The sequence below is a fragment of the Eleginops maclovinus genome, chromosome 12 (assembly GCF_036324505.1).
Source record: "Eleginops maclovinus isolate JMC-PN-2008 ecotype Puerto Natales chromosome 12, JC_Emac_rtc_rv5, whole genome shotgun sequence".
NCBI classification, from domain to species: domain Eukaryota; kingdom Metazoa; phylum Chordata; class Actinopteri; order Perciformes; family Eleginopidae; genus Eleginops; species Eleginops maclovinus.
Window position 1 is genome coordinate 6,496,461 of NC_086360.1, and position 16,801 is coordinate 6,513,261.

The following is a 16,801-nucleotide window of genomic DNA, read 5'->3' on the forward strand; positions in this document are numbered from 1 at the left end:
AAAACCTCACAGGTTTATTTCCCTCTGTAAAAGAAAAGCAACTTTAATAATCCAGGATGTTCGAGTGGGTTTCCGTGAGCGAGACACTGAACTGTGACAGGGGCGGCACAAATGGGAAACATTTCAATGCTCTGTGTTGGAGCTACATGAGGAATGTAGCACAAAAAAAGCATAAAATCAATGTTTGTTTATTTCCCTCCCAGGAACATTTCAAATCCAGTACATCAGCTTGGATGTCAGGCTTGCATAAGAGACCTTTAGCACAGTTCTGACACTCCAGACAGGCTTTCTCCATAAGAGTAGACAGCTGATGTCTTCAGTCCCACAGCATGGTAGTGATGCTGTAGACACTGGTCTGATTTGCAATATCATTTAGCTGTTAAAGCTGTGACCAGGAGTTTCTTACTGCAACGCCTTGCTTTGCACTCACAAGAGTCCTATTTATTAAACCCTCAGGCTGAAAGCTGCCTCAGCTGATTGTTATATGAATAGACAAACAGGAAATCTTTCACTCTGCGACCCAACACAGGCTGACGGCAGCGTGAACGAGTTGGATTGGAAAACCTTTTGAAACGCTGAAACCGGATCAAAATCAACACTGGTCAGGCTGGTTTTCTTTTACAGGAGTACTTGAGTACTATGGCTTTCTCATTGCCAACAAATCCCATGAAAAGACCAAAGCTAACTATATAAGTGTCCTACTGTGTTGTGTGTGTATCAAAGCCTGATATATCCTTTTCCTCTGTACCATAGAGCTCCAAAGTTAAAAAGAAATGCTAAAAACTTATCAATTTGGGGTTTTTCACTGGGTGGTTTCTTCATTACCATGAACACACACAATATGGATTATTTTCACTCATATACACAGTTACTGTGCTTCAAATTCTGATTCTTGATCCACCGCTGAAAATAAACTGCACATTTTGCAAAATAACTGGAGACAAGGGACCAGTTAATAACATCCGGGGTTCTGTCTCTTATCCTTTTATAAAACCACACTATTATTCTCAACACTTTATGCATTCAATGCTTCCTATTTATGTTAAAAGTACAAACGAAAGTCCCATTAAAATGATCCAATTAAAGGGTGCCTATTATGCATGTCTCCATGCTTTAATGTTCAAAAAGCTCTTTATTTTTCTCATCCTTTCTGTGCTGCAGCACCTCTTTTCACCCTCCGTCTGAAACCAGAGCCCAGTCTGCTCTGATTGGTTAGCTGGCCGGTTCTGTTGTGATTGGTCAACTGCTTAGAGATGATTCAGAAATGTCCCATCACGTACATTGTTTTGGAACACTAGCCAATAGAACTGCAAGTATAACATAACAATGTCATTATGTTACAGGAGTAAACAAAGGAGTCTAATGGATGTGTTTCAGGCAGGAGGGTGGACTGTGTGTCTGGGGGGAAGTTTTGGATTTTAGCCTTTGTAGACCATTTACATTCACAAAATCCTATTAACACACTACAGGATTAGGAAAAGCATAGGGCCATTATAGTTTTTGTAAATTTGAGAAATAGTCAATTCAGTATCAGACAGGGTTAGGAAATCAGAATGACTTGATAGACAGAAAATGGTATGGAAATATAAGAATGCCTGCATTTTCTAGGTCTTCTTCTTCTGAAAAATGTTGCTTTTTGTGTATCTAATTTAGGAATATAAACCTGTTTGTCTAATGAAGTTTTCTCGATACAGGGAGTTGTTTGAATTCAAATGTGAGTGCCACCACAGCCTTCTTTAAAGACTCAAAGTGAATTAGCTAATATATTTAGTTAAAAGCATTGTTAACCCTGGCCAAACGCATACTGTTTCTGAATACCCAAAATGTCCACCTTAAATGATATCCTAGTTCAAGCATGACCATTGTTTGTGGTGTCTGCGGGCATACTGTGATTGAGTCCAACCTAATGACTGCAATCCTGCTCTTTATCGTCAGACTCCGTGCGATAATTTAAGCGAGAGAAAAGCTGGATTAGTGCATATACGTAAATCTGCCTTAATACCAGATTATGTAATACCTCTGGAGGTTGACGAGATTTGGAATGATTTGCTGTTATTTTACCTTGGCTTATTACTCTGCTTGGAAATACGGAGAAAGTCAGCCAAGCAGAAACAATTCAGCGGCAAAACAGACCCCTTGTATGTTGTTCTCTGTCAGAATTGCCTTAAAGAAGAGGAAACAATTAAGTAGTGTACTGAGAAAGAAAGTCTGGGGAATAATGCAGGACTATCTGCAGATATGAAAGCATTATTTTCTCTATCATTACTCCAATTCCTTCTCTTTTAGGTTGTCATTTTAGATGAGAGTAAAGTTTTGATTGCCTGGGTAAATGAAAGCTAAGTAAACTGTGACACTGCCAAGATTAGGGTTTGCCTGACAACATGGCATCAATGGGTTTAATATAGTTTAATGATTGTGGTTTGTATGTTTAATTCATTTAATCCCTTCACATTTCTTTTGTTGTAAAAATCCAATAATTCAGCCTCATTCAGTACTCTTATACAAAGTGAAACATCGTTTTTTATTTCCCTACCAAAGGCAGCTTTCTTTTTATCTGCCACCCACAAGATTCTGTTGTCACCTTGAATTAGTGGACAAAAACGAACGTCTCTGAAAAGACATTTTGAGTCGTTGGGGACAAAGAAAGAGACTCAGCTGTTCAGTTTCATTTCAGGCGACAGCTATTCCCACTGATATAATCTGTACAATTATAATTTGTTTCTTTCGTTGGTTATGAAGCTTCAGATAACATGACTTGAACTCAGAAGGACGCATGTAGGAATACAAAAGAGAGGGTGGGGGAGGGAGGGATGGATGGAGATAAAAATGGGAGAAAGGCGGAGGGAAGGGTGCAAGAGAATATAAAGAGAATACATTTAAAATATTTATGGGTAAGCATGAAGTCGCTACCTTGTTAGCTTAAAGTGAGTTTTACGCTGCAGGACACAAGCTAATAATGAGCATGTTATTATGGTTATTGCAGTTATTGTTACTATTTTTATAGTCGGCAATGTCAGCCTGTTGGTCTACCACTTTGGTCAAAACTGAAACAATTGTTGGATTTTCATGACATATGGTCGAGAGATTCATGGTTGCAAGATGATGAATACTGACTTTGATGATCCCTGGACTTTAACTCTTATAATGACATCTGTGTTCTTTGGTAAAATATAGAGGGAGTGCAATATATTGGGAGCCATGGGATTGATTGTTATTATATCTAAATATTCAAGTTGCCCACATGAATAATTGTAATAATTTAGATGATCCTCTCTGTTTACTTCCATCATCAGGTGCATTTTCTAATTTTTCAGCAGTTTGAATTAATGAGCAAACTAAAAACTAATGCTATTCCTGTTAGCCTCAGCTGTCCTTTGTGTTGAGCCTTTACTAGCACATTTTAGCATGCTAACATGCTCAAATCCAAATGATAGAAGCCAATAGTTATCAGTCATGATAATAAACCACTGGGAAAAGCAGAAATATTTTTGAGGTTATGTTGAACCCAGCACAAATCTGGGCCAAAACTTTATTTTATGTGGGCTGCTTGATGTTTACAGTCCATTTGACAACTAGAAATGCAACAGTTTACAAGCAAATGTTTTTAGCTAAAACAAAACTAAGTCCTCGTCAGGCCGTTAGCTAATGCGTTCTGAGATCGCATTTTGTGTTTGCATTGTGTTCACCTCTTGCAGAATGCCTGCTCAATACTTCTCAGACTAAAATCGAATACCAGAACAATTTTGATTTTGTTCCATTTCCAACAGATTCTGCATTAATAACAAAGATGGTGAACATGAACAACTACGCCTAGGCTACAACCTGACAGGGAAGCTAGAATTAGGCCTACTATAGACCCATTTCTAGGCAAGGGAACACATTTACTGCACTTTTCTAAATAAACGCAGTGTTCTTACATTAAAATGCATAGGAAAACGCACACACATACGTATAGCCTTTAGCTAAAATAATACTTGAGTAAACCAACCTATCCAAAGACATTTAAAAAAAAACATAGATCGACATCAGGCAGAAACCTATGTTAAACCTGAGAATATAGAAAACGTTTAAATTAGTTTGTCATGTGAATTTAGATGATTTCTTAACACTTTGACTGGCTTTCCCTAAGGCTAAATAAAGCACACAGAATTGCAAATCGAAACCTGAAAGAGGAAGAGTGAGACAGATAGAAGAGACACCAGTTAAAGGGAAATTTTGATGGAGAAAGGGAAAGGGAAATGAAATTGAAAACGAGATAGAAGGGGGAGAATGAACTATACAAGGAGGGGTGGTGGGGGTGGAAGGAGTTCTCTCCTCTGGTTGGCTGCTGCCTCTCCCCTCACAATAAAGTCTTGAGGCTGCTCGCGGCTCCGGTGCTCATATACACCAGAGAAGGCGTCTGCGGAGCGACACAGCCGGAGCTGTCACTATTCATGCGGAGTCTCCTTCTCCGAACAAACGCGCTGCTCTCAGACGGAGAATACAGGTTTTTTCCTTCTTTCATTTGCACCTGAATAATGCTGCATTGGGTGGCCGGAGTGGGCAGGCGCTGCTAAGTTTCACTGCCCGGGTTTATTCACATGTAAAGGAGATAGTCTGCTGTTTCAACACGGTTTGCACTTTTTCGGAATTACGACGGGAATTTGCACTTGGATTACAGACCTGTTGAGGTGAGCCGAGTGATTGTGGGAACACTTTGTGTCTAAGGCTTTTAAATGAAATGGTATGTTTTTTGGAGACCTGCGGTGGAGCTTGCCCAAAATGCGCGCAGGTGGTAAAAGAGCGCACTTTATTACCAGAGGTAGTGTTTGTGAACGAGCTCACCCCTGATATACAATCCTTAAATGTAAACGCAAATGTTATTATTATTTTTTACATTCAATTAACCATTGATGCTGTGTGAATGTTGGCGGTGGCTTTCATTGAGTTTTCCAAACCTGTGAATCAAAACAAACCATGAAATGATACCCTACATTTACTGTCAATATGTAGCTGTGTTGGTATGCTATTCCCCCTAAGTGACTCCTAAATGCACCGCAGTAATAGGATTTTTAATCGGTGTCAATGGCGGACTATTTTTAACACCCCCACCTCCCCAATATCTTCTGGTTAAGAGGATTCCCCCCTCCCCGCCTCTTCTCCTGCAAGACAGTGAGGGATCAGTCAAGTTAATCCTGCATCTCTCCTGAGGACCTCTGGCCGACTCTCCTTGGCTTTCCGTGCCACTGCTCTGTAGTACAAGCATGCATTGGGGTTACCCTAATGTGCTGACTAGTTAAATCCGTTTATTGGTGCTTTGGCAGGACTCTGGATGGCTGACAATGCAAGAGGGCCTCCTATGGAAACCCTTGTATGAGTTATTGTGGATTACATGATTGCTTCTGTACTCTGGTGTCGTGCATTAGTGCTTATGGTTCCCTGATTGAATGCAGACAAGTGGATACTTTGTGGAAATGGGTATTGGAAGTCACAATAAACTAATATGTGATGTAACTGTACATTCAAAAGGTGCATTGAAACATTTAAAGGGTGCTTTGGGGATTTATTATTTAGTTTTCCCAGGAATAAAAACAAGGGAACGCTTGGTTATAAGTCATATTTAAATAACTGTGAAAGAAGTCCTGACAAATTGAAAGCAGTCTTTTTAAATTGGGGGCAAAATTTTGTGGATTAGGCTAAAAACTAAACTAATTGTATTTTATACACCTCTTAGTGAAAACACTTGTGGCAGAACAGCCTCCTTGTCCGTGCAACCCTCCAAGACAGGTGCATTTTGACTTAATATTATTTAGCCTAGTCTAGTTTTAAGTACTTCCAACCTCACACCAGCTTCCAACAACACTACCAAGCAGCCATCTTTATTTAGACTAGTTCCACTATTCCATGATGGCTTCTTCAACCCTGTGTGCAGCCACTCAGCCATTTCTCACCCTCATTTCCCCAAGCCATGGATGAGTGAGATTCCTCATGCCCTTAACTGTTTATACAGTAGAAGGGGGAGCTGTTGATTTACTGTTGGTCCTGTAGTGTCTTTGTGCCTGCACCACACTGCTGTAGCCTCCTTATCCAGCCCAAATGAAGGAAAGACAAATACCTTCTTGACCTTCTCCTCTTTCTGTTGAAAAAACTTCTCAAGCACATGGCTGCAATGGATGTTTTATGACATCACACATCTCTGAGCTGTATTGCGTTGACTCAGTGTTTGCAGGACAGTATTGGAATCAGTAACAAGTCACCAGGGAAGTGCTTAAAGCAGTAAATGTGAGTGTCTGGCTGTGTGTGTATGTCTCTTGAGCCACGGGGCCGATTTTCTGTGTATTCAGGGATTTTTGTTCTTTACAGCCTCTCAACTGCTGATCGGTGCTCATCATGAGGGGTTGTTAACGTTGCAGGCGGGGCGGAAGAGCCTCTCTGATAGCCCAGGCTCCATCATTGTCCCTCTGTTGAGGCAGCCCAACCTTAACGTTTGGAGGCAAAATTACCTTGAGTCATCGTTTGCCTCCTTTGACGGCAATTTCACGTAAATGGCAGGGATTTTATTCTTGATATGACATGCGCCCAAATAGGTTAGGTGCTTTTTAAGCTGCTGCCCTGCTCTTTCGAAAGTCCCTATCCAGGGAAAAAAGGGGAATGACATTGACATTTCTGTAACCTTCACGTGAGTAATGGCCCAACACTAAAAAAATCCCCTGTTTCTTTCAGTTACATTTTTCCAAGTTGCCTGTTTTAGCAGAGTATAAATACTGGGAAGAAGTGAAGAAAGTCCACACCCCTTAAGAGTAGCAAGAGTCTTACCTGAATACTTGGAGACTCAGTGCCATGTGATAATCAGCATTTAGGTCTTTAGCCAATGAAAAAAGCAGGAACAGTGACTAAAAGAGTGTTAAAATAGACTTATTTTCTAATAATAACATGATTTAAAGATGGTGGCTAAGACAATCTTTACATGGTATATATTTTTGAGGTAGTCCTTCCTTAGTTCCTGGTATTTTGAATCAGTGAGTGAGAATTTGTATGTCTGTTTACAGCTCCATTTTTTTGAGTGCATAAACCTTTATTGATAAGTAGAAACACACAGAAAGGCAGAAAACTTTTAAAATCCAGATGAACCACATTATTTTTTCACACATTAAGGCAGATGGCTATGCAGACAGACAGCAAGGCTACAAGTAAAACCATCCATCCAACCTTAACACCCTCCTCCCAAAAGTGGGAAGGCAAGCTGTGGCTTTATGTTTGTTTACCTTCTACTGCCACCCAGCCTGCAGCCACGCTAAACCAACAGCAACGTGTTAAGGGTTTGCTTTTGTCAGGCCAGGGGACTTGACATGTGGCACCCCAACTACACCCCACCTTTCCTCCCTACTACTGCTACTACTACTACACACGCCACCTGGAAGCCAAATGTAACTCTATGTGACTCAGTTGTTGCTGCCTGTAAGCATGCTGCACTTTGTTTTTAGGATTAGGGTGAAGGCTGCAGCTGGTGAGAACACACACTTTTGGCTCTAGCGCAGAGATAGTGTTGGTGGTGTCATCTTGCTGTTAAACCAAACCAATTAGCATTTCTTTGGTCTGTGGATAGGGTCTATATTATTGCCTAACATGTCCCTAATCTTTCAGAGTTCAGGTTAATTTTCTTCTCTTACTTCTCTCGATAGAAGAAATCTCTAACCTAGGTTTTTGTAAAGCCCTATATAAGTTACGGTAACTACACTTGGAAAAACAATCAATAGAACATGGATGAGCATGAATAAAATGCCCAGTTTTGTCTTTGGGTTTAAAATGCTCACTACGGACCTACATGAACTGGATGTCAAACATTCTCTTCAGCTATAGGAGACAAAGAGATTGGAGAGGAATACATCTACCATTTTTTATTTATTTATTAGCAACACAGCTTTTATCTTCAAACAGGCCCACCTGCCCCTGGCGGCATTATATTAATACAAACTGAACTCCTTTTTAAAGGCATCTAGAGGGAGATTGGTTTCACTACACTGAAGGTTAAATACAACTTTAATCCTATGATCTGAGGTCCATGCAACCTTTAGGGGATTTGTGGGTTTGAGCAGTTGGACTCGACATATCTGCAAAAGCACCAACTAGTCCGACTTTTTGATATCAATTCCATTCTAACTGAACTGGCTGATACAACTGGTGCCAACATTGAATGTTAAAAGTATGGCAGCAACCAGGAGTGCACTTATGCAACTGGACAATGCAGATTCCTGATTCAACAAGTGCTCTCATTTTCCCTCAATTATTTTTATATATTCAGAATTTTTTCATATATCAACTTTCTCTTAAGAAATAATATTGTTTACAGAAAAATGAGAAAGGGAAGTAATAAAATAGTTGTTAATTCTCAGTCGGACAAAAACGACCCCCCAGAATAATCATAAGATAAGTTAGCGTGGGATAAGGGGCGCTGGTGGTTTATATCCCAGCTGGGAAAAGTGAATGATGCTTGTTCTCAGTCCTCCATCACCTGCTGCTGTTGATGTGCTCTCCATCTGAACCCCAGTGGTGTGTGAAGAGCTGCTTTGTGGACAGTAGACCTATGTGGTTGTACTTGAATGCTACCAAGTAAAAACTTGCGGTTTTGTACTTAAAAAGAAACGAGCACTTGGGCTCAGCAAGAAAGCCCCAGTGGAGTAAACAAAGATCCTGTAGAGTTTACAGGGTATCCCTTCATCAGACTTGTGATGTCGTGGTCTCTCCCTATCTGCGGGGAAGCCACATGGTGCAGCAGATGCTCAGGCCGCTGTGCTCTGACTCCTCAAACTCGCCTTTCTCATGGAAATGCCCACGGTTGTCTGGCTGAATAATAGCGATGGTCTTTGTGTGCACACATGCATTATGGGCCGGCATGCGTGTGAAAATGGAAGTGTTGGGAGATTTGTCTCGTGTGTGGAGGCTTTAACAGAACGTATGAATAAACGGGTCGTTTTGGTATTTATACTGAGCGTCAAAGAGCACGTAACTGTGCTTTGGGATTTTAGAGCTCAGGTCTTCTGTGTCGGTGTTAAAAGCTAGTAAATAGTTCCTGTAAATCTCCCCTCCGGTCTGTTCAGCAGATGTTCATCGTTCTGATTTTCTATTCTTTCTTATGTAAGCCGCCTCTGCAACCTACATTACATCACAGGACGGTGAAGCCCTAAATGGTTTTGAACTCCTTGTGGCAGTGTGTGGGCAGGTGCAGTGAATACCTCCTGGCAGCCGCATATCCTTCCCTGGCACCACCTAAAGGCTTCCTGACTTGGCAGACAGCCACGGGGGGGGGGGGCATATTGTGTAGAAGGTGTGGAGGGTTGTGATGGTGTGTGGGGGCGGAGTTGTTGCACCCTATGCGACCCCTTCTCTGTGTGAAAAGGCCTTTGTATTTCAGCAGCCATAAGTCTGCCTGGCATGGGATTGAGCCGAAGTGCCAGGTTCAGAGGTCAGGAGGCTGACAGAGGAAAGTGTGTATGGGCTTGTTGTTAAATCTTTGTGAGGACCAGTTTGAGATTTATATGTTAGGACATTAAGATGTTTGGTAGTTTGAGGATTCCCTTTTCTTGCAAATGAAAAGTGAAACTAATGAACAGTAAAATGCACCTTTGTTCAGTGCAACAGAATGTTGTAACAATACATGAATCGGGATCGATACAATGATCAAGGATCCAATATTATTGAAGCATTGAGACATTAATAAAAATCATTAAAAATTCCCCTGGCACATCTGTCATTAGTCACTATGTGCATTAAACAAAACTTGCATTGGTAACTTAATGGGAGAATTATGAATATGTTTTTATTTGCCATAAGTGTTCTCAAATGTAATATGTCTGAACACATGCAACCAGACTAGTGCTATGCCAAATCTAATACTGTACAACATTTCCAAACTGTTTGACCAAAATAATATAAATAATATATTTTTTCCTTCTCCACAAACAGTTTTTTTTATATAATACCATCACTTCCTCCTTGTAAATTACAATTGTGGAATTTAAGAATAAATTAGAAGTGGATTACACTGCAGGAGTACTTTGACAAGAATCGTTTTGATGAGTGCTAGTGAGACGCTAGAACCCTGGCAAAGGACTGCACACGTGCTTCTGCACTCATCCTTGTCTACCCTGCATCATGAGTTGTTCTGCCTCATTGACACACACACACACACACACACACACACACACACACACACACACACACACACACACACACACACACACACACACACACACACACACACACACACACACACACACACACACACACACACACACACGTGGTGGCAATGGAAGTAAACAAGCAATGCGATCATACCAAGTGATTTCAGGGTAAACCAAGTGTCAAGACATCCTGCAGGGCTACAGATTGACCAGTAATCTCTTGCATGTCCTTATTTCTGTGTATGCACATTTCAACACAGAACTTCCTTTATGTCTCTGACGTTAAATCCTAACTGTGTTTTAGTTAGGCATTCTGAATAAATTTACTGTTGCAAGATTTCTAGGAAAGTATAGGTGAAATGTTAAATATTGGTATGTTGTTTTTTCTGAGAATTTGGTTATTACCATTAATTAACAGTTTATTCTTATGAGGTGATGCACACTAGCCTTTCACTTGGCTATAACCAGTTCTGTAGAGAAAGACACTCATACGTTTTAAAAGTGTCTATTCTCATGATTTTCATTGTAGGGCTGACTCATGAACTTCCTATGTTTCTTTTCTCTCATGCTTTTTCTGTGTCAACCACAGTTTGCATTTCAATCGTAGACTTTTAGTAAACCATTGGTGCTTCCAAATAAACCAAATCCAAACCCAGAAACCGCAGAGATCCAGAGGCGGAAGGATGTTTACTGACCTACTCCAAGCTTTTGCCGTCTGTGTTTGTTTCTGAGAGCTATTTTGGATTTGTCTGGCCACTCTGCATCAGCATCTGTGGTGAAATATCTATCGGAGAAGAAGAAGCCAGAGTGTTGATGACTGACCGTTCTTGTGTTTGTCCTCTTTCTCTTTGCAGGACAACATGCCTCAGACACCACCGTTCACGGGGCAGCTAAACACTAGCGGCTACAACAAAAACTTGTACCAGACTAAAGAGGAAGGCTATTCCGGCCTCTATTATCATGACAACAACCTAACGTCTGGTTCCCTGGAGGCCCTCATTCACCACTTGGTCCCGACTTTAGACTATTTTCCAGATGTGAGTATTGCTTTTATATTTAGTTAAGTGTTTTTTTTTTACCCCTGGCCTTTTTTCTTTTTCTTTGCTGCTTCATCAAAGTAAAAAAGTCGAGCCTTTCTTCTTTTTGTTCTGTCTTGTGCTTTGAGCCCGTTGGTGCATACGTGGCTTTCTTGTATCTTCTTTCTTTCCATATAAAGGGGATGAAAAGTTCTAATTACCCCTCCTTGGATTTTTTTTATTGTGTTCTTTATGTAAACATGTTGATTTAAAGCTACTTAAGTCAAATTGATTATGTTAAACAATCAATTTGACATCACGCAGTTAGTTTTGTGGTAAATGTTTTATCTTTCATCTCCACAGAGGACTTACATCTTCACCTTCCTGCTCAGCTCACGTCTTTTTATCCGCCCACACGAACTTATGTCGAAGGTGTGTCACCTTTGCATGGAGCAACAACGACTCAGCGACTCCCAAGCGGACAAGGTAATTTATACTCCTCTGCATGAAGTTTGGGAAATTGTAGGATATTGTGTTCCAACAGGACTCAGCTATTATCATACTTAAAAAATCTTGACCTTTACCTTGGTTTTCCCCATTGTCTATTTTTTTATTTGCTATATTGAATTTTTCAGATACGAGTCAGAAAGATCGCTCCCAAGATCCTCCAGCTGCTGACAGAGTGGACGGAAACGTTCCCGTACGACTTTAGAGATGAGCGGATGATGAGGAGTTTGAAAGAGCTGACCCACCGGCTGGCCAGTGGAGACGAGGTCAGTCTTTTTACTGATGTTCACCGTAAAGATGCAACAAAACAGTTATTTGTACTAAATAAGAAACTTAACCAAAGACTTGTCTGCTGATAATATGTGTGGGTGTTATCACATATTATTGGATGCTGTTGTTTGGACTGCACGTGAGGCAAAGCTACAGGCAAGGCAGATTTTTGCACATAGTGGTTAAGGGGTATCTCTGGCAACAAAGCCGTTTTCAGGCTGGCTGAGTTGAGAGAAAAGCCCCTTTGTTCATGGGATAGGTGGCCTTTTTTGTTGTCCATGTGGCGATCCTTCCTCGGCAGCATTTGAATTGTTTCACTGTTGCAAAGTTGAATTTTCACGTTAGCCTATGCTGCACTATTTGGATCTAAGTTTATTTAGCTTGGTAGAACTGTTTTTGTCTCTTGCCCTCTGTTATCTTTGTTGCACATGCATACCCTCCAGTCTTGATTCAGAAGAGTTGTTTTTAAACCCAGCGACTCATGCATTGTCGGCCATGAAGAGAAATGCTAATATGGCAAAACAATTAGTTTACTTTTTTGGTGGAAATTATTATTAGCTTTTTGCTTGGAGTTAGATAAGAGATTGGTGGTTTTTGATTAGTGTAGCGTAAAGTCTAAAAGCAGGGCGAAAACAGCTAGCCTGTAAAGAGTTCAAAAACATCTTTAAAGTAGCCAGTTTGTTTAATTTTACAACTAGAAATGTAAAAGGTAACTTTCTGGAACCGTTATTACACCGTATTACACCAATAGTATTATTCCGACTATATTCCACTGTTATTAGATCCATATCACACCCATGTAACAGCAATATAACGCCCATATTACCCTATAAATACAGTGTTATTTCACCTACTGGACAAAGTCTGTTAAATGACCATTTAAGTCTTAAAGTTTATCAGGTGTAACTATTTGTTGCTGCTATTTGTTTTTCCCAATGGGTCCCAGGATATGCTACTAATTTCCCTCATCATCCTAGTTTAAGTTTTCCTATTCTGTACTTCTCAGGGAGTTTTCACAAACCATCTTCGTCCTTTACCACTATAATTACACTTTATATATAATGTTCTTTCCCCTCTTTTGTCAATAGTGGAAGCATTCCCACTTCACTTTTCTCCAGTCTAGACACATTATTGGGTTAGTCATCATGAATCAGGGTGGTTTTAGTGCATGTCCTGATGGTTTTAAATGCGTGTCGGTGTGCTCTGCTTGGGAATGTGTACCAAGTTTGTGTATCTTTGGGGGAGGGTGGTGATGGAAGACACAAACATCCCCCATTCACTGCTCAACACAAGAAAAACACCACCCACCCCATCCCCACAGGTTTAATGCAGGTTACACATGACTCATCAATAGTACAAGCAGTAGTATTGATCCTGAATTTAATCTAGAAATCAATACCCTTCTCACATGTCACTTGGACACATTTACAGCCCCCACGTCTGCTCTGTTATACCCATCTGCACATAAAACACTTATCAACCCACCACCAGTAATAGACTCAGTCATGCTCAAAGACATGGATGCTGGTCATAAAAACATCTTTGATTTCACACTAGATTGGCTGCAGTTGATATCCACACCACCCCTCCAAATATACTTTTGATGAAAAAAAATATATTCTTGGCCTCGAGGCAACAGAACACCATGTAGCAGAGGATTCCACTGAACTTTACCTTGCATGATATTTTTCATGCTCGGTCATTTAACATAATAAGAAACATGTGCTTTTTGTAAGTGCATTGATATATTTGAAAGCCACAGGTGTTTTTATATGAGTCAATGGCTACACTATTAGGTAATGGTGTAGATTACTGCAGGCATTTTGTTTCATAAACGCTTAGACATTTCAGCTACAGATGGGTTACACATTATGGGAAAATGCACAAGATGTGTCTGATTCTGAACAACCGTCTATGGAGGGCCATTTTACCATTGATTTGCAGTGGTCTGTAACGTTATGGGGACAAGATGATCCAAACTATGCCATCGGAAGTCATTAATAAGCATCTGCAGTATTTGAGTTTCTCCACTTTATTCAGGTTTAGTCTTTCTATCTACAGTTTGTTATCGGTTAAATTGAATGTGATATTTTCCAAAAAGCTGCCTATATTTACTCATTACACAACACATATGGGTACAAGATAGGTACTTTGAAAGTTGAACCAGAAAGTTGGATTTAACAGGCAGATTGTTAAGAAACGTTGGCTATAATTTATTACACTGCTCACTTGTGTGCTTTCTCAGAAATAGCAGGAACTTTCCTTAAAGTCATGGACTGTCAATATATAATTTATTTGGGAAACCAAACCAATGTTGATGCTGCCTTTTGAATGTCCCCGAATGAACAGAACTTTTGACTTATGCCAATAAAAGAAAGAAAAGATACACTACAAGATGTATTTACTCTGTTGACAAAGCCACCCTTTACAATGCTTAACAAATCCCTTCTGTAATATCATGTAGGCCAAAGGCATGTGTGCTCATGATTAGCACAGCGTGACCAAGAACATTGACAATATCGCCACAAGCAAAAGTTGAGGATGTAAAGTTGTCGTATAGTTTATTCATATTCATAGATGATGATCCCGTGATAATAAACATGATTCCTTGCTCTGGAAAGTGTGAACGCCATGGCACAGTCCAACAGAGGGGGTGTGATCAGAACTGATTTTCTTCCATGTTTCTCACAGAAAACCCAAATGTCCAACTGTAAGCAGGTCTTTAGTACAGAGTTTTAGAGCGTTGACCACAGCACTTTGAGTCCAGAATAGATTTCCCGGACATCTGCTCAGAGTCGTGTCCAGACCACACTCAAAACATTCAAGGACCTTGATCTCTGTTGCAATACTGTCATTATGGATGTGGTTGGATATATAGGGAAGCAGCAGTCAAGAAGAAAACAAGTGCTGTGATCTTCATCTGACTTCATTTGATGGCTAGGAGTTCTTGCCTTCCCTCAAAATCTGCAAAAAATTTCTTAAAAAAAAAAAAAAAAGACTACAGACAATACCAGTGAAAGGACTGCCCTGCTTCTTTTCCACTAGGCCTTTTTCTAAATCCTTGCTGAAGTTACAAAGAAGGAATGAAGATGTAAAATACCTCCATACCATATTTACCTCTGTAAAAAAAAAAAATATTTTATATGCTTTATTATGAAAAAACAGATCACATATTATAAATCCAGTGTGCATGCCTGATACACTTGATGCAAAGCATTTCTGTTTTTATGACAAATGCTGCATTCACGAGACCCTTTCATGGCAGGTGCCAATGTTTGTTTGAAGTGTTTAGGAACATCAACGTTAGGGTATGGTTAATAAAAATTTTTAAAAGTAAAATAATTGATCCTATTTCAAAACTAAAAGGATAAAACTCAACTTTATTGTTTACCTGGGTGGGACACGTCTTTAAGTCGCCAAGAGCCGACATTAGCAAGCCAAGAACATCTGGCACTATTGAGGCAGATTCCTTTATTTTGCTTTTGGTACATTTCTAGAGATCTAGGCCAGAGTATTGACTCATGGTAGACTTACATGATCAAAAAAAAGCAGTCAGCAAGAGAACTTCAAGACTTGCTATTAATTGACTTGCAAATTGCTTATGAACAATTGGCTTAATGACTCAAGAAGGGACCTGGACTTAGCACAACCGAATGCTACATGCCAATGCATCATTGGTAGGGGGTTGGGTTGTATTTCTTTCTTATCATGTCTTGGCAAGAGGGATATGTTTACAGATAATTCCCTTCATTGCAGCTTTTACTATCTGTTCACTATCAGGCCTGCTTGGCTAACCTGCTAAAAACAGTGAGGCTTTCTGTGTGGGTCAGGTGGAACTTCACAGGAAGTTAAAGTATGTTGCCAAGAAAACAGGAGCTCCAGCTATATGATGGCAGGATGCAACCACGCGCTCAGTCATTGTGACTTGTAGGGAGCAGCCGTCTGCCATCTCAGGATCAGTGCCAGGGTCAATAGCGGAGGGAACCACATGCCCCTACCAGGAACTGTCATTTGTAAAGCCAATAGTTTTAATGAACAAGTGTGAAGCCCACTGCTTAGAAATGTCAGGCGGGCTGTTGTCTCCAAGATTGGTGACTATATATATCTGACCCTGGCACGTTCTCTGTTTGTGGTGGGGACAGAAGCTTCGGCAGATGGCTGACTTTGGTGTGGTAACTGGAGCGGTTTTCACTGGTGGCTTGTCTCACTGTTGACCAACTGTGAGTGTGGTCGAGCCTTAGCTGAGTGTGTACTGTGTTTACACTTATATTGCAATGGCTGAATGGAGGTATTTCATGTAGGGCTGCAACTAATGATTATTTTCAATACATTTTAATCGATCCCTTGATTTTGGAATGTTGTTCTAAAAAAAAGCAAAATTAAGGCTTGCTTGTAACCTTTTTTTTAATACTTATAAAAATATCATTATGAAATATATGACATTACTTTTAGATGTGTTCTCTCTGATCTCCAATCCGTCTTGACGCCTACTACTATTTGATTTCTTTTTTTCTACAGCTTCATTTTTCTTAACTCTGTGAAGTGCTTTTTCAATCAACCCGTTCCAAAAATGCAATATCCAGAGAGTTGCAGTTGTTTGGCTGACATGTGAATGTTTCTGTTCATGTTCCATCACACCTATCACAGCCCCAGCACCAGACAGACAGATCCATTAGTCACGCCCTGGGAAGTGAATTTCAGAAAGGGTCCTGCCCTGGCTGTTTCCAGCAGTGTGATGAGAGTCTGCTCATTTTCCCCCACTGACAACTCGTCTTCAAACTTGATGCTTACAATATTCCTGGCCTCCACATCAATTATAATGCCCTGCTGTGTTTCTACCCACCCTGT

At 40.3% G+C, this 16,801-nt stretch overlaps 1 protein-coding gene across 3 annotated transcripts in view; it reads left to right on the forward strand.

Annotated features, from left to right (window-relative positions):
• rasgef1ba (RasGEF domain family, member 1Ba) overlaps positions 1 to 16,801 on the forward strand; it is a 119,517-nt gene that overhangs the window by 85,540 nt on the left and 17,176 nt on the right. Inside the window, exons 1-4 of one of the 3 annotated variants that reach the window (XM_063897875.1) lie at positions 4,395 to 4,670; positions 11,015 to 11,197; positions 11,540 to 11,662; positions 11,812 to 11,949. In XM_063897875.1, coding sequence (XP_063753945.1) covers positions 11,021 to 11,197; positions 11,540 to 11,662; positions 11,812 to 11,949 — 438 coding nt within the window. In that variant the 5' untranslated portion in view covers positions 4,395 to 4,670; positions 11,015 to 11,020. Of the gene's footprint in view, positions 1 to 4,394; positions 4,671 to 11,014; positions 11,198 to 11,539; positions 11,663 to 11,811; positions 11,950 to 16,801 lie in introns of those variants that run through there. The other 2 variants (XM_063897876.1, XM_063897874.1) reach the window with 2 other exon arrangements.